Source organism: Anomalospiza imberbis, chromosome 2 (genome assembly GCF_031753505.1).
Source record: "Anomalospiza imberbis isolate Cuckoo-Finch-1a 21T00152 chromosome 2, ASM3175350v1, whole genome shotgun sequence".
NCBI classification, from domain to species: domain Eukaryota; kingdom Metazoa; phylum Chordata; class Aves; order Passeriformes; family Viduidae; genus Anomalospiza; species Anomalospiza imberbis.
Genome location: NC_089682.1, coordinates 97,064,552 through 97,082,612, shown reverse-complemented (window position 1 = coordinate 97,082,612; position 18,061 = coordinate 97,064,552). Strand labels below are relative to the sequence as shown.

Genomic DNA, 18,061 nt, shown 5'->3' with positions numbered 1-18,061 from the left:
AGCTGTGCTGTGTAGTCAAGTAATTGGAGGTGAAAGACAATTTATCTGGTGTACGTGATAAATCATAGTGGGTTTTTTGCTTTGCTCTAGATAGCACTTTTAACCCTTCTTCTTCTAGACTGCTTATCTATTCTCTCATTTCCCTGGTTTTACATGAAATTTTCTGTCTTGGCCATGCTTCTTCCTTGCACCTCTCCCTGCACCCTGTTTGCAGGTTAGGAGGCAGGGTTTCCTGTTGGTGTGTGAAAGAAAACACTTAGGCTCAGGCTTGTTCACACAGGAAGGAATTGCTAAAAATGACAAAACTGGGGCACTGGAGTGTGAGCAAGAAAGCAAAAATTTACAGATACGTCTGTTTTAGAGGCAGTAGGAGGGCACAGTCACAAAAGAGCAGTCAGTTGCTGGGCTCATTTGCTACTTCCCTGAAAAAAAGCTCATAAAAATATTAGACTTACACAGAAATTAACAAAGCAAATAAATTTAAATTGTATTTTTCCATTAGTTGTAGTTTGCATATCTGTTTAATATTTTTAAAGAAATTTTGTGTAGAACCCTAGTTTTACACCCCAGGGTTTGAAGGTTTCTTCTATGGTGGCAGTAAGCTTGGTGGTCTTCCGTATGATTAATACACCTATGTTTCCATTTCTGAGGAGTGAAGAAAATGCGGATGAAGTAGCGTGAGTTGCAGCAAATGTATTTGTTTTCCTTCTCTACTTTTCATCTGCTTTTGAGTAATTTTTTTCCCCTTCTTGCTGTTTCTTTTCCATTGCTCTTAGTCTGGCCTTGTCTTTCACAAGTGTGTGTTTATGCTCATTGCTGCTTTTAACAGCATTGTTGTCTCATGTGACTACAACATATAAGAGAAGATAATTAAAAGTTACATAATTTCTCCGTACCAATGAAAGCTTAGGATAATGGATTTACTAATACCCATTTCAGTCAGTGCATCCCTATGCCACAGTACAGCAGTGAATCATTCTGTCTGACCATTACTTACCTAAAAATCCATATAGCCAAAACTATATTCACCCTCTGTGATCAAATTATAGTAATATTAAATAAATTAGCTTGTAAGGTCTTGTTATGCAATAGGAAAAAAAATCCTGGTATTATTTGTGGTGATTCTCTGGGTGTGACTAGTAAGATATAACCAAATCCCAAAAGATCCAGAGATATTTCAAAGTGTCTGTAGATATAATTTCTGCATGTGATTACTTCGAGAGTGTCTAAATTTTCTTCTCTCTTTTTACTGTACTAAAAATATTTTCATTGTAGTTGTGAAAATAGTGTTGAGTGCATTCACTACTGTTCATTGCTAATGTGCAGACTTGGGTGTAGATTTGCACTCACAAATTTATGTTTGTCTTTTTGTACCTTGAGATGCATTGAAATTAAAAAAAAAACCAAAACAAAACATGGACCAAGTACTGACTCATATTTCACTAGGGATCTCAACCAGTTAGATCATCAGCTCCACAGACTTTGTAATGACCTAGATGTGCCAGTATTGGAGTTCAGTGGTATCTTGAAACTTCATCTGACTGGGGTTAGCAATAGCCTTGCCTCTCTGGGAAAATAAATTTAGCCAGGGGAACATGGACTTCTACATGAAGGAACTGCCTTTTTGTCACTCCTGTTGTTTTTGGGGGGCATGGATCACAAAGCTTGTGTATGAAGTCAGTTTTAAATAAGCTGGAGGAATGATTGCTGTTGTGTAAGCATTTTTTTTCAATTTAAAAGAGTATTCTATTATCTCATACTGAGGAATGAAAACATATTGTTCTTACATTCTCTCTTGTTCAGGACAGCTAAAACTTTATCATAGATGCTCATATTGCTTTCCATCTTCAAATAATTTTGCAGAGATCATCTATGATAGTTGATTTGGAAAACGTCCTTAAAAGACATGTCATATTTTGTGGGCAGCTTTAATCCTAATTTTGTGTTGAAAAAATGTTTACTTCATAGATGTCTTTAGGAGCAATTGAAGTAAATATCAGAGCAAGCTCTCAGCTCCATACCCTGAGTATTGTTCTATTTGTGGTCCTAGTGATATGCTAAAGCAGATATTCTGTCTTTAGAATGAATCAGGATGAAATCTTGGTGCTACAGGCAGTTTTTCTTTGCAGGTTCAGTGATTCTTTTCCTGAAGCTTGTCTATAATAGATACAATAGAGATGGAACGATTTTTGAGGTAATCACAGTGGTGCAAATTGCTAGGGAGAAACTAGATGATCTTTTGAGGTTTCCTCTATCGTAGTTTTTACAATTTGTGTGAATTTTCTATTGATGACTCTTTAGGTGGCAAGAAAGAAAATGAAATTGTGAAAGCAGCAGAGGGCCAGGTGATGAGTATCCTGATCTGGCATACTGCTGGCTGGAGCGGGGGAAAAAGTCAGATACTATTCTAGCTATGCAATCACTGCCTGCTGAGTTCTTTCAGTTTGGGAACAGCTTGGAAAATGCCATGGTCTTGTGGGACCTTGCCTCCAGAGTGGTGGCAGCTTCAACTTAAGCTAATGTAGACCAGCTGCTTGAAGCTTAATGTTCACTTAATATAGTGTAAATGCCCCTCACTTCTGTGGAAGGGGTGTTTTGTCTTGATCTAGCTTGGGAGATGAAAGAGGGGGAGATGACTTGGGCAGGAAGCTGAGTCCTGGAGCAGTAGAACTCGACACAGCTACGTCTTGTCCTTGTTGCACTTCAAGAAGAGGTATGTTACAGCTATTTACTAAGTCTTCTGTCTTGAGAATTTATTGCCCTTCTCTTCTCAGAGTCTAGAAACAGTGATAGTCTGACTGCACTGAGTGCAGGGTATGGAAAAGCTCATAAGAGAGAGCAGGTGCTGTGGTTGCCCTTTCTGGCATGCTGGCCTTCAGAGCTTCTCAAGAGCAGCTTCTTTGCAACTTCTACACCCCTGATACAGTGTAGAGATGTTTGTTTTGAGGGCATTTGCAGGATAGTAGGAAGATATTTGTGAATGTCATCCCTGGATATTAATACAAATGTGCGTATTTAGATAATATGCTCCTCCTGAACTCATTCAATAGAGTGTTTCCTTGTGGGCTCTTTTCAAATGCAGATAAGAAGAACATCAATAAAGAAAATATGGCATTATTTCTTAAAGTACATGTTTGAAAGAGCTTACTTGTATTTGGTGACATACTGCAGGTTAAGATGTTTTCAGTTAAGCTTGTGGCTTTTTGGTGAATTTGCTTATTAGGAAGCCAGACCTCTCTGCTTTTCAGTTTGAAGTGGTGCTGGCTTGTTTTAATCCTTCTTCGCTTGTCAAAGCCCTTTAAACTGCTGGCCCCAGTCCATGAGATTTTTTTTCATAAAAGAGGATGATTTAATCATTTTTGATGCCCTTAAGATTGGGGGCTTGTTGAGATTTATTGACTGCTTGACACTTGTATTCTAGCGTGCCTGCTGCGCACAGCAGGACATGGAAGCAGACAGGAAGATGGGTCACCAGACTGATGTCATGTTGTTGTCACTTGGTCAGTTGATAAGAGAGATGAGAAAAGTGGGCTTTCTCCATGTATCAGACTGGAAAAACAAAATAATCTGACTAATGCTTGAATGGGATTAAGACTAAAAACAATGGAGCTGGTGAAAATGGCCCTTACATGTAAGAAGCCCTGTTAGCCCTCCCCAGCTGTAAGACTTTGGTTTGGTACCAGGGCCTTATGGGCCAAAGAGGGATAGTAAATCCACCTGTGCTGAATATGGTCCTGTTGGGAGCAGTTTGGGTTTTAACCCTTATGTGCATTCCCTGTATGGGTTTGTAGAAATATCTGCATGCATTTTTTAATTTACTTTTTTCCTTTTTATTTTTTTAAGCTATGCTGTGAAGGGTCTAGTAGAGCATAGAGCAGACATTGTTTTCACCTCCATATTTTCTCCCATATCAACTTCAGGCCTGTAACACTGATTTTTGTTCTGTTCTTTTTAAATTGTAAATGCACACTTAGGGGACTTATTTTCAGTGGTTTACTTTTTTATTATCTATAAAACTTGGTCTGTGTAACCAAAATTTATGATTTTTGTTTTTATTGACTTATATTACTTTTTCCCATATATATTGAAATTGGGTTGATTTCCTTTCCCCCCCCCCCAAGAGGCTAATCTTTATTTTCTTTTTCTGATCTTTAATTCATTGTCTTATGAAAATCATCCAGTTACAACCTGCTTCATATTATAAGTCTGAATTACAGTTAATTAAAAATAGATATTTGTAATGGGTATTTTAACAGAATCTTAATTGTGATAACTCTACAGGATGCAACTCGGTAGGGGTTATCATTAGGATGATGACACTTGCCACTTGTGGGAGTGTAAGTTGCTTGCAGTATTCCTTATGTTTATTACAAAGACTATTGCAGCTACCTCTGCTTTTAATAAAACTGTTTCCAGAATGTCTTAATATTCCAACATGCAGCAAAATCTGCTGTTCGCTTCTGGACCACTGTCAGTACTTCAGTTGTGTCTGGTGGTGTTATTAACTGAAGTTTGCTCCTGTGGTGATGCTCTCCTAATTGCTTTGTGTTTCGTAACAAAATCTTTCCAGTAGGAGAGCATTGTACGAGACAGGTTGTGTTTCATGGTGTCTTGGAGTAGGTAGCACCGGCCACTCTACTGCTGGCAGTGAGTTCAGGATATTGAAAACTCAGAAGGTGGAGAACAGGGAATATTTGTACCTACTGAATAATCAGGAGCACAACTAAGGATATAGAAGAAATAATTAGCTTTTATATTAAGAAAGAAACCCAGCCTTGAAATCTTTCATAGTAATGTATTAAACAGCAAGATGGAGTCAGGATTTGACTGTCTAGTGGGAATAAAACCAGTTTCAGTGATAGTGAGAGGGTTGTTGTTGGATTAGTGCCTCTGGATGAGCAGTCTGCCCAAGACTGGAGCTCAGGGAAGAAGGTGAAGAGTGAGCTATGGTAACAGTAGTGATGAGGGTAGGTAGGACAAAGCACAGAGGAGTATTGGGTTCGCAAATTCTATATCACCTTGGTTTAGATTGTAATTTTAAACTCTTTTGAAGCCACTGAATGTCAGGCAGTGGAACATGAGACTGCTCACTTCATGGGGTGAGGACAGGGTGGTCTGGTTAGCAGGCTCACCCTGCTGAAGTGTGGGGCTGTGAAGGTGCCAGTTATGGCATTGATGCCAAGGTATGCATGGAGGCAACTGCATTTGAGCTGCAGAAGCTGCCAACTCACCTACCAGAAGCCTATCCTGGGAGCAAGGGAAGGTGGAAAGGGATGTCCAGTGGTTGAGAAAAGAACATTTCCCTCCTGGGCCAGGACCCTGTGTCTCAAGGGTGGGTGAAGGGTTCTTGAACCTGAGAAAGGTGGATCCTTAAGGCATGAGATGGACAACTGCAATGTTTCTGTGTTAGAGTAACATGGAAAGAAGAAACTGTGTCACCAAAGGGTGGTAGAAAAGGCGTGGTGAACTCCAAGATACTGGCAGTAGATGATGGGCAACTGTTTGAAATTGGTAAAATAGCAGAAGCTGTGTTGGCTATCTCTTACATAATCAAATTACAGAAATATTTTTCAGTAGTTGATCTAATTTAGGAGCTTCCTCATAATTGCAAAATACCAGGTAGGTGTATTTCTGGCAGTAAGCTGAGGATGGGTATAGCCCCAATGCATCTTCAGCTTAAGTGTCTTCTATTGCCAGTTGGACTGCTTTAAGCGTTTGAAGTCACGTATCATGTCAGGTGTTACCTGCAAGTCAAAAAAGTAATCAAAGGGAACTGGTAGTAAAACAAAAGCTTTGATTGTCAAGGAGTTGTTGAATTTATCTTTGGGGAAATGGTGAGTCAAGTTGTTTGTGTAATTCATGATGTTCTGCATCGGGATAATTTGTGGGGGTTATGAATCATGTAGGTTAGGAAAGGACAGGTTTTTGGGTGTCTTGGATAGAAGGCATGCTTAATTCTAAACAGCATCCATATTGTCACATTGTTTTTGTTACACCTGGAGTACTGAGGGGGAAGAAAAAGAAAATGTTTCTTGTCAGTGGTATTGCCTCTGGTTTTCATGTCTCTTGTGATTAATTATGTGTATTAATTTATTTGTTGCATTCTCTTCCCTGAAAGATAATTAAATACAATGAGTCCACTTTCTACTATGGGAGTGAGAATATTGGGAGCATAAACTTGGAGTTGATTTGTTTTACTGGGGTGACACAGACTATGGGATCAGCAGTCTGGCCAAGTTTGTGAAAAACTTTGGTCTTTACAATTGTGCGTTACCTCATAAAATACAGGATTTTTTCATTGCAGTGTTTTTGTCTTTCATTTACTAAATCAGGCAATGTGATTTCCTTACCATTCTCAGTTTCTGATTTTTGTATTTTTTTAATGATGATGTCTATACAACTAATGAGCTTTGGTGTATAGGAAACTTAGCATGGCTGGTGTCACCAGTTCCTGCTTGACAGTAGTATTTAAACTCAAGTTACTTTTCTGTTTTTCCTTTTTCCCCCCTCTAAGCTCTTGTAAAAATTGGATGCTTTTCCAAGTCCTCCTGGCTCCATTGAAATGGTCTCTTCTTAAGTCTTAAAATTTAGAGTGTTTGATCAGGAAAACAAATGAACCCAAGACTGGTTTAAAAAAACCAAAGCTCTTAAAACTTACAGTACCCTTCACTTTGCAGACAACCAAGTACTGTTTCATTTAAAATGATTTTTTGTCAAAAGCACTTGCTGGACTGGCTGCAGTGACAGTGACTCAGGCCCTTACACTGCCCCTTTCTGTCCTTTAGCTGCAAAGCCGTGAAGGGCAGCTAGCGCAGGTGTAGGTGTCTGTCAGTAGGTGAGATGAACCTGCCACTTGGCAAGAACTTTATCTGCTAAAGTTGCTCTTCAGGTTATGGTTTCTGGGCTGTGAATGAGAACAATTGCCAGGCCATGATTAAGGGGGTTGTTTGCCTGTGCTGGTCTGCAGAATGAAATGTCACTGGCTTGCTGCATGCAGATGGTGAGTCCTGCAGGCTGCTGCAGTCATCTCAGTAGGAGACTGGAAAGTACAAATTACCTTTGGAAATCAGGCTACTTCTAGATTTTGGAATTTAATCTGCAAATCTGACTACATACTTATGTCCCCCTGGAATACTGCATGAAATTATTTCCCAACCATCCCCTTCTCCAAAGGGGAGAAGCAAATACATTTCTGTCTAAACAAGGACAGGAAAATAATCAGAGCCATCTGTGTGTTTCGTCAAAAATATGAGGGCTGTTGGAACAAGGAGGAAGATGATGAGGTCTAGGGAAGCTGATGGAATATGACCAGGTATGTATTGGGTGGATCTCCAGACACGTGTACCATTTCCTAAGGTTAATGATGGCTTTTGCTGAACTTTACCATGTATTGGTAGCTTGAAAAGCTGGGATGGAGAGTTTACAGTGGAAATTCTCTAGGATAAATTTTATCCTCCTCATTCCTTCAGAAGGCATCAAGAGCATGAGTATGCTTCAGTGATTTTCTGTGGATTTCAAATTGCTACTAAAAGATTTGTAGCTGTTGAATCTGGTAGTGAAGCTGTTTCGAGCTGGTCAGTGCCTGATGGGAATGGTGCATTGACAGATTTTGGAATTTCTCCATTTTCTGAACCTTTTGCCTCCAGTACGCCGAGAGATGATTATTAGTAATAATGCCAGTCTGCACTTTTAAGGAAGGGCAGGCTAGGAGAAAAGACATTAAAAATTATTAATTGAAACACTTGTGGTCAATTGATCAGTTTTAGAGAGTGTACTTTCCTATTAAAATAGACACTCATCACCCACATTTGTAGGATGCCAGCCAAATAGGCTCCTTAAATTGATTAATAGCATCTCTGGTGTCATGTAGTACCCCTCGTTTAGAGCCTGATTATGTAACTACACAGGCACATAGATAGATACAGTGCTGTAGATACCATACTGTTTTCTTGAAAAAGCATTTTATTGATATATTTCTAATGGAAAGCAAAAGAAGGGGCCCAAGTTTTCAAAAATACAGTGTTGGAATTTGTTGTGCAAAGTCACGAATAGGACCTGAACATTATTTTCTACTATGTAGAGCGGGATGCACTCAGGTTATGACTTTATTTCTTAGAAGCATAACTGAGCCTGGAAGCTGGGGTTCTTCAGTGTGTACCGCAACTTGGAATAGCATTTGCTTGGTTTTCTTTGCTCTTTTTTCCCAACTTTAGGGTAAATTGTGGAAGCCTGTCCTTAGATGCTGTGGCTGTAGTTAGGGAGGTCAAGGCCACCTCATAACTATTGCTGCCTCTACTTTGAAGGATCAGAATAGATTTGTTTAAGCAGTTTGGGGTTTTGCTAACTTATCTTGCATTTATTGATGCAGTGAGGTAGAAGTTGAATATGTGGGGACTTGTGAAGTGGTGACCATCTCCAGGCTGGGACTTGGTGGGATGAGGTGTTGGCTCTTGCTGCCTATGCAGGCCTCAGCAACATCAGCACTGATTTTACAACCACCTTCTGGTGATGTATAAACTTGAAGCTTGTTCAGCTTTTTTCTGCTGCTTGTGGGAACAATTTTGTTCCCTCTTTCAAAGGAATTTTAATGGGCACAACTTCTCTGGTTTTTGCTTATTCTTTAGGTGCCTTTTCTGTGAAAGTTGGCTCAGAGTGTTTGACACTGTGATGGAGAGCTGCACAGTATTTTGTCCATGCTGGGATGGTGGTTACTGCCATTTTCTAACTTCTGTTACAACATCTTGCACAGTGTAAAAAGGGAAGATATACCGGGGTTTATATAAACTACTACATAGTGTTACATTTTTTATTCCTGCTCTGATTTTTCCATTGTCTTGGTTTTCCCTCTGAAGTCAACTGTGAGGATGCACTTTAGAAAATTTTGAGTGATGTAAGGGTGGTATTTGCCATCTGAGGCAGTATTAATCTGTTTCAGGCATTCATGTGTTTCAGACTTTCTTGCAGGCTAAAACACTGGTAGCTCTGCTCACTACAGCTGCCTTGACCAAAGAGCAGATTTTGACACAGGTGTGCCGTGAAGTTTCTCTCATTCCTTTGGACTTGTAGCATGAGGCCTTAGGGGTTCATCCACCGTCCCTCACATCAGGTGATCAGGAGGTTGCCATCACATTGAGAAACATCAGAGACATGATCCATGTAGAAATTGTATTCCTACGTAAACTGGTTCTTAAGATCAGGTAATTTCATTTATAAGTGCATACAAGTGTGAGGCTTATTTATTCTTCTGGTGGTCTCTGGGATTCAGCAGCATCCTAACAGAAGGTATAGAAAATCCTTGTTTTATGTTTGGAATGAGTTAGAATATAGAAGATTATATTGCAGCTTGGAGAAGAGAGAATAAGTACTGCTGCCTGTACCTCAGGTAAGGCTGGCTCGATTCTGTACTGAGCATAAACCTAGTTTGAGTCAAAGCATTAAAGCAGAAGTGGCACAATGAGTGATAATGTCTGGTAATGCTAATCTGTATTATCAGGACAAAATAAGAGTAGGAAATCTGTAAAGTTAGGACCTTTCATATGCAGTATCTGTTGTGCCAATCTAGTCTTGATGGAACTCTCCTGCTAGAGAGGTTGATCTTTATCCCTTCCCCCACTGCAGAGATATGGAAAAGTAACTAGCAGATCTCTTCCTTCTTATCCTCCTTGAGGCACAAGCAGTTTTCCTGTGGTTTACTTTCCATTTCATTTAAAGTTTTACTTCATTTTTAGTACACCTAATCCCATTTGTTTAATATAAAGTCCAAACAAAAGGTAGAAACAAAACATACATAATCCCAATCTGAATTAGGAATAACCACTTTTAAATATTTAAATATTATTTTAAATACTTCTTTCAGATGCTCATAAGCCCTTATGAGTACAAATCTTGAATAATCCTTATATGGAGAGAAATATATACTGTTTGCTGAAGAAAGGGGAAAAACAAAGTCTGAAGGGGAAAAGATGACATTTTTTAATTAATTGCATTTCTTTGTGAATTCAGAAATGGAGTTAGGGTTTTCATCCAAGCTTTAAAATGTGTGTTGCTTTGAATGATATATTAGAAAGTATGCTTGATGTATATTCCTTCAGAAAATTATTTACCAAAAAAAGCCTAATTCATCAAAAATTTGTGACTGAACATGTGAAAATTTTTATATTAATATATACGTATAAGTGTGTATGTATATATATAAAAGCTGTAATTTTTGTAACAAGACAAGGCTCATCAAGTCCTCTGCCATTGTGAACAGGTTGGTAAATAAAATATTCATTCTAACAGAGTTTGAACTATGTATGAGGATAAGGTGGTGCACTAACAGACCTTGTCCTGCACTGTAACTGAGCATTTCCGTATGTCAGAGAAGCTGCCCAAAGTGATGGGTGATTGTGTTTATCGCTATTTGTTTCATTTGGATATAATGAAAAACAATGTCATTCTGTTTAAGCTAGAATTGTGAAGGGAGTATCAAGGTTTCAGAGCTATCCATTCAAACAACTGGGTGTCGAAGTTCACTACTTTTAGAATAAGAAGTCAAAGAGTAGTATTTGTTTTTCTCTGCTCCCTGCAATTTATTGCACTCTTCTAGATTGACCACTGATTATTACCTAAATCCAGTCATTTGATGACTCCACTACTTCTCCAGAGTTTAACTAAGTCCTGTTCTATATTTAAGATATTATCAGTGTGCACATACACTTTCTAATGTAATTTGTGTACATTGATGCAGTAGCAGGGCTTTTTAAGTGTTACTGAAAGACTTCATCTTTCTCTGAAAGTTTATCTAATAGTTGTCAAACCAGACATTTAAGTTCAAGGGAGAGCAAATTGTTCTTGGAATTCATCTTGAAGACTCAGGAGGTCTGGGATTTACCCTTGAAGCTGTTCAGAATAATTCATTAATGTCAAATAAAAGACCCTGTAAAGAATAATGTTTATTCCTCTAAGCCTCTACTGAAAGATTGTGTAAGCACTTGGTGAACATTTAGTATAAACCCTTTAAACTGAGGAGCAGGAGGAACATGGCATGAAGGTTGTGTGTTCAGTTGATTAATTCTTCATCCACATTTGGCCAACTGCATGTTTTTTTTTAATGGAAACCCGTTGTCAGAGTATAGTGGTTTGGGGAAAAGTACCCCAAGCATCAGGAAAACAACATTGCTTTATGGTCAAGTAGCCAAAGACGTTATTTACTTGTGTTGCCGTGATTCCAGCGGCATTGAGATCATTCTGGTTTGGCATGAATGTATTGGAGGCATCTCTCCCTATAGGCACAGTGAAAGTTGGGGTAGATGTTTAGGAGGAGCTGCATCATCCCCATCCCAGACTGCCGTCCTCTCATCTTAGGTGCCCTAGGGACCAAGCAGGTGGCAGAGTTGTTGCTTCTTACTTTGAATCCTGATGTACTTTAGTACATGTGTGTGTCTCTTCTCCCTGCTAGATGTCATTCTTCGTGGGAGTCTGGATAAATATTTCAGTCTTTAGGAGTTCAAGAGAACTAGGCATCACCTAGCAACAAGCATCCTGCTCTATACCTCCTGCTTCTCTTTACTTTTATTAAAGTATCTGAAAACCAGAAGTTGAAGCATTGAGGTAATTTTCAGAAGTATTTTGAGCAACTTTTTTGTTATGACATTACAGCAGAACAACAAAGATGTTGGCGTAGGTGCTGGCATATTAAAGTAAGTAACTGTACCTTGTTTGAACAGCAGTTGCAGTCAAAAATTGGCAAAAACTTCAGCTGGGGTCAGAATAACCCTTATGATCACAGTTGTCAGGATGCATAGCAAGTGATCCTTTGGTCTTGTCAGGTCTGCAGTTACACTTAACCTAAACTGAATGAGTTTTAGGCTGTACTACATGGTTTGTCTTGCAGCTTGTAGTGACTGCTGGTGGGACAGTGCCGTGTATTGGAATTTCAAATTTTTTTTTTTTTTTTTTTTTTTTTTTGGCAAAGCTTTGTGGCAAAGTGTATTGGCTAGTTTCAGTTACAGTGGTACAACACTGAGTTTACAAATATCCTGGGGACCAGACCCAAGTCAGGAAAGGGAGACACTTGAAGTGCAGTTGAGGAAGACTTCGGGATATTCTCAGTTCAGTGCTGGACTGTATGCCAGCATCTTCTATCCTATATCAGTTTTAAGTGCCAAGGCCTGTTGTGGATCTGTAGCTTGTGGTTAATGTATATTTTATCTGTAGCTTGTGCAAAATGTCATTTTATGGAGTTTATGAATGTCCCTGCAAGAGTCAGAAACTTAGGGAAAAAGGACAAGTGTGTGATCACTGTTACTACAAGGATAGCTGTCCTTAACACTGGGTTGAGGATAACCTGTGTTCATCTCTGAATAGTGCTGAAACTGAGCTTTCAGTGATCCTGCCTTACCTGATGGCAAGGGTGGTCTTGATGAGTCTGGGAGAAGTCTTGATGGTTTTGGGGAAGTTTGGTGTGACTCAGGGCCTTTGAAAGGGGTTGCAGAAGTCAAAATACAGATCTAAGGGCTTTCAAGAAGAAAAGTGCATACTTGGAAAAAAAATAGATTATGTAAGAAGGTGACTAGCCCCCTTATGTCCAAATAAGGAGTTTGTTTTGTGGAGGGAAAAGTTAGTAAATCCTGATTCAGCAAATGACTTAACTTTGCAAATGAGTTGGTCTTTTCCAAATGTATGTTCCCATACCTATCTGAATTATAAAAGAGTAAAAATAGCACAAGGAGTAATGTGTTAATGTATTAATGTGAGTTTTCTTTAAAATTATCTGTATGTAAAAGATAAGTAAAAGTGATACCAGTCTGGACTTGTGAACTAATGAACTGTGTGGGTTTATATGTTCAAAAGTGATCTATTTGTAGAGGTATGGCTACCTCTGCACCCGGAGGGACTTCCGTCTTTCCTGAAATATGCTCAGCATGATTGTCCTGTAACTTGTCTCATGCTCCTTTAATGTGGTCCAGGAGTCTTGCTCAGCTCCACCAGGGGGTAGCCGTGCTGGTTGGGGTGGCACAACCAGGGCATCTAATCTTATCAAGACAGGTTTTCAAAATGGACTAGGTGTAACCAACCAAATTTATTTGGTTTCTTCTTGCTGTAGAAAAAAGGAATCTTATGTTTGGTGGCATTCATAAACTCTTGAGGTCCCAAAACACTGTTTTAAGGTGAAAATTGAGCTTTGGGTAGAGGAGGACTTAATTCTGTGTTTGCTGCTTAAATTTCATTCTTTTGGTTGAAAATGATGGTTTGTGCTTTGCTCTGTGATTACTCAAAGAGCCTTTTTAACTTAAAGGTTTCAAATCAGAAATATTGTGCAGCTGTCTCATTGGGTAGATTTTCTTCTACTATAAAACTTGCTTGATGCAAATGGAAGATGTTTCTACTTGCACTTCAATGTCTGATTCCATATTCCTGATAGTAGAAAGTAACATTTCACTGCAGGGGACTGAAAACCAAAGTCCAAAACGGGTTTCATAGCGGTGACACATGTGGCAGAATGGATGGGCCCTTTTTTCATATGCATGTCGAAGTCCTTTCATATGAAGTAAAAGCTTTTCAGCACTTTTGAAAGTCAGGGCAAGCATTTGCAAAGTTACTAGTTAAATGTCATTTTCAGAGGAAAAAAAGTTTGCTCTTAATCTTCTCAAAAGCAGCCTAAAGTAGAAGCCCTTCCGTAGAGGAGAACACCCAGTGATGCTAGGATGTGGGCAGTTCAGTGCTTGTTAATTGTGCTGACCCGAAGAACATTAATAAGCAAACCCTGTTATTTGTCATTGCTAAAGAAGTAGCTTTTCCGTGAGGAGGACCCTTGGACATGATTTAATAATGCAAAACCACAGCTGTAGCTCTGGCTGGTTGGATAGTGGTTTGTTAGTTCTGAAACACAGACCCATGTTTGCTGTGTCACCATAGCCACCGTAACATAATAGGACTCCAGCGCTGGTGTGTAACTTGAAGCTAAGTTGTGTTGTAGGAACATGTGTGTCTGTGTGCATGTAGAGAGGAGTAATGATGAGAAAACCTGGAGAACTGGAAACAACTCCTGGTCAAACTCTGTCTTCTCTCACTGGGACTCCATGAAGCTTTTGGATATATGGCATTTAATTTGAAGAAAGGAAATGACTAAGTAATTTCCTGTACAGGTTAGGTGACCACATCGTGTAGGTCCAGGATATGGAAAATGTGGTCCAGTTGTCCCATTTTTGGACAAGAGCACAGAGGAAAGAGCAGCTACAAACTCAAAGGTGGTTCTTCAACTGTGCAGTTTTAAAAGGAAAAAAAAAAAAAGAATCTGCTACATGTGATTTTGAAGTAATCCTAATAATGCCAAGGAAGATTAAATAACAGAAGGGAAAGAGAAGTCTACAAGAGGCACGAGAGAAGACACATGGTCTACAACAGTTAGAATGCTTACAGTCTACGGTATTCAGTTAGGTCAGTGTGGTGACTTTGCAGCTTTTTATAATTCATACAAATATTTGAAACTTACTTTCTTCTATTAAATGTAATATTTTCTTAGGAGTAAAATATAAGTGTGTGATGTTTAGTCAGTATGATAATAACACACTACATGAATGGACTATTTTTATTTTCTTAAGGGAGCTTCTTGTCTTTTATTCACTTTGAAAGTTTGTATAGTATTTGGAAACCTGTCATGTTGTCATATATATAGCAGTAATGAAATACTGGAATGTGGTTTAAAATCAGGCAGGTGATGCTCTACTGGTATTTGAAGGATGACCTTATTTTGAATGACAGAAAAATAACAGCAGATTGTTTATACTAACTCTGACAGCAGATTTAGATTCTTGACTTCACACCATTTCCGTTATTAAGAGAGACATATGTAAGTAGCATTTGCTTCCAGATACATGAACATATTATGTCAAGGGGTTTAAGACATCCTGTCTATTATTTAAATTTTGGACATCTGAAAATTTTTTTCTCCCCCAAGACTTTTAAAAAAGTTGGACTTCTGAGTTTGTTTGTTTTCTTAAACCTGAAGGAGCCTCACAAAACATAATATTTAAATCTCTATATGCTTTTTTCTTTTATAGATTAACACAGAATCATATGATGTTTTGAGTTTGGAAGGGACTTAACTGTTCATCTAGTTCCAATCTCCCTGCCATGGGCAGAGATGCCACCCCCCTAGGTCAGGTTGCTCAAAACCTCATCCAACCTGACCTTGAACACTTTTAGGGATGGAGCATCCACAACTTCTCTGGGCAACCTGTGCCAATGCCTCGCCACCCTCACAGTAAAGAATTTATTTCTAACATTTAATCTACATTTCTCCTCATTTCATTTGAAACATTGTCTTATGGTATGAGCCCATGTAAAAAGTCCTTCTCCAGCTCTCTTGTAGCCCCTTTAGGTACTGGAAGGGGCTGTAAGATGTCTCCAGAGCCTTCTCTTCTCCAGCCTGAGCAACTCCAACTCTTTCAGCCCCTCTTCACAGGAGGGATGCTGCAGCCCTCTGTTCTTCTTTGTGGCCCTCATAACTAAACTGATCATGTATCTGTAGGAAACTCTGAAAGAAATACATATTCAGATTTTGTGGTGGTCTTGGGCAGTTTTTTAATGTGTCACTGTTGGGATCATGCGTAGTATTTCTAGGAAATACAGTTTGAAATATTGGTAAAGAATGCTTGCCCTCTGTAGCTGCTGGAAAGTTTTCCTGTACAAATGCAGGGTACTAGTACATAGTGGGCTCAGAAGACTAATTAAAGCAGTTGGGATTTAGTGAGCTGAAATAGCAGCGCAGAAGTTAAAAACACAGAACTCTGACGAAAATCATCAGTTAAGAGGAAACATAAGGCTTTCTCCAATATACTTTTTTTGTCGTATTTATCCATTTTTGTTTTAAGTGCTTATAAAATTACTGTTCTTCTGACCTATGTTTTACTATGGAATAGATGTCTGTGGTTAGATTTTTTTGTATTTACATACACAACATACTTGAGAAATTATTGAACTTCTCAGAAAATACACGAATTAAATGATTTAATGTTTTCTTTTTCAGGATTGAAGTGGATCTAGGGACAAATGGATGACTGAATATTCATATGAAGAGGAAAGCCATAAAAGTTAGTTGACATTTTTACAGCCATATGCATTATATGTATTAATGCTGGTATCAAAAATTTACACTGTGTTATAAAACAGAATAGCTTACATAACTGGCCTGAGCTTTGTATGTGGTATTGTCTTTGAGGCAGGGGAATACTGTACCTAAACAGTTGTGGCTTAATGCAATGTTTGCTGACAATACGTGAATGTTCAGCAGAAAAAACAGTAGTATGGTTAAGGAAATGGGCAGTTCCTTTGAAGCCAGGTGTTTGAGTGGGCTCACACATATTGGTGTTCATCCTTCTTCCGTGCAAAGATGAATGGAGAATTAGAGGGGTGTTGTCTTCCATTATAGCTACTAACTACAATGGTTAATATGTTGTGGAGTGGCACTCAGATGCCACATTGACAGGTGCTGTTTAAGAACTCAAACACGAGAGGATCTCTTTGGAAGTTATCTTGGTGCTTTGTTTTCTTGTGATAGAAGGATGTTTTGCACTCTGAGTTTTCTGTGATCATTAAAAAGGAAGAAGCGATTGATGGACCTCCCCAACTGGCTAGTGTTTTAATACACCAAGCCTTGACCTGTGCCAATCTGAGTTATCGGTGACTATGAGGGATAATCTTTTTCTGGGATACTATGATAACCAATTCCCACCAAGGCTGTTTAAACACAGATGATGCTGCCTGTGGATTTACACCAGAGCAAATAAATTGTATTGATAAATGGAGGGTGTGGTACACTGGGATGCAGGGCACAGTCCAGGGGGATGCTGTGCAGCAGCGTGGCTAAGTAAAGCATTCAGAAAACTCTGATAGTCAAGGAGGGGTGTTATTGTGGAAAGCCTGTTTCCTTGAGAGCTTCTGTCAACCCCTGAATCCCAGTCAGGGATGGAAACAATCAAAAAACCCACAAAAAAAACCAGGTTTTGTTTTTCAAAAGCACAGTATTAGTTCAGTACAAGAAATGTAAGTCTGCAGTTCTTTTAACTTGGCAAAGTAGTTCAACAGAACAGAGTCTTATTTTTCTCAGTGGCAGTTTAGTTTTATCGAGCTTTTAGTGGTTCAGAAGTTTCACTGTTTATGAACTACTGACCTGGATACAGAAAAGTGTAATTCCTTCTTGGGTAAACTTTTTGAGTGCTCATAACAGAGAGTGGACATGCTGATTCCAGCTACCTCCAAATTCACAAGTGGCATGAGATTTGAGGGAGTCATCTGTGTCTTTGAATTTTGTTTCCTGAAATAACAGCCAGCAAAACAATCTTCAGAAGCATCCATAGAACATCTGTTTTGTATGCTGCAGGTCCCAGAAAACACCTCCAGCCTTCCAGAGCCAAATTTAAACCCCGATAGAGACAAAGTGGTATTAGTAGCTGTGCAGAAATGTACACAATTTTTTCCATGGGGTCGGGGGCCCGTATGCCCACACGAGGCAGCAGTTGTTCCTGCTAAAACCAGAACACAAAATCTTGAGGAATTTCTCTCTGGTTTGATTGCTGACAAGTCAGTGGCTGCTGCCCATACCAATGTCTAATAGCTTGGGGTGGGCCAGCGTCATGGCAGAGCAAACGCTTCCCTGCTCAGATCTCTTGGCTATGAATAGCAGAGTGAAAACCTGATACTTCCTAAACCTTACTTGAATCTTTCAGAAGTGAGGTGATAAAATCTTGTATTTACAAACGTGGGGAGGCACTTCACTGACAGAAAGCATGAGAGGGTAAAAAATCAAACTAATTGTCTGTAAGCCATCTGTGGATATCATTTTGTTACAGTGGACGACTCTTGCTGTCCAGGAGGACAGCACAGAGTAGTACCACCATAGTGTAGTAATGTTCTGTGTTGGATTGAGAAGTAACTGGGACAGGCTATGTCTTAGATACTTGGCTTGAGAAGTGACACCAGGGCAGAAAAAGTTAAGGATTTATTTCTTGAGAGGGGCTGTCATACCCAGAGAGTGTGCAGAGGAAGGACAGCTTCCAGATCAAGCAAAAGTAAAAGA

General features: G+C 39.2%; 1 protein-coding gene across 9 annotated transcripts in view; it reads left to right on the top strand.

The window, feature by feature from the left end:
• KLF12 (KLF transcription factor 12) overlaps positions 1-18,061 on the top strand; it is a 229,750-nt gene that overhangs the window by 48,900 nt on the left and 162,789 nt on the right. For 8 of the 9 annotated variants that reach the window (XM_068182323.1, XM_068182327.1, XM_068182319.1 and 5 more), the window contains one exon: positions 16,013-16,076. In XM_068182323.1, coding sequence (XP_068038424.1) covers positions 16,056-16,076 — 21 coding nt within the window. In that variant the 5' untranslated portion in view covers positions 16,013-16,055. Of the gene's footprint in view, positions 1-4,654; positions 4,677-16,012; positions 16,077-18,061 lie in introns of those variants that run through there. The other variant, XM_068182325.1, reaches the window with a different exon arrangement.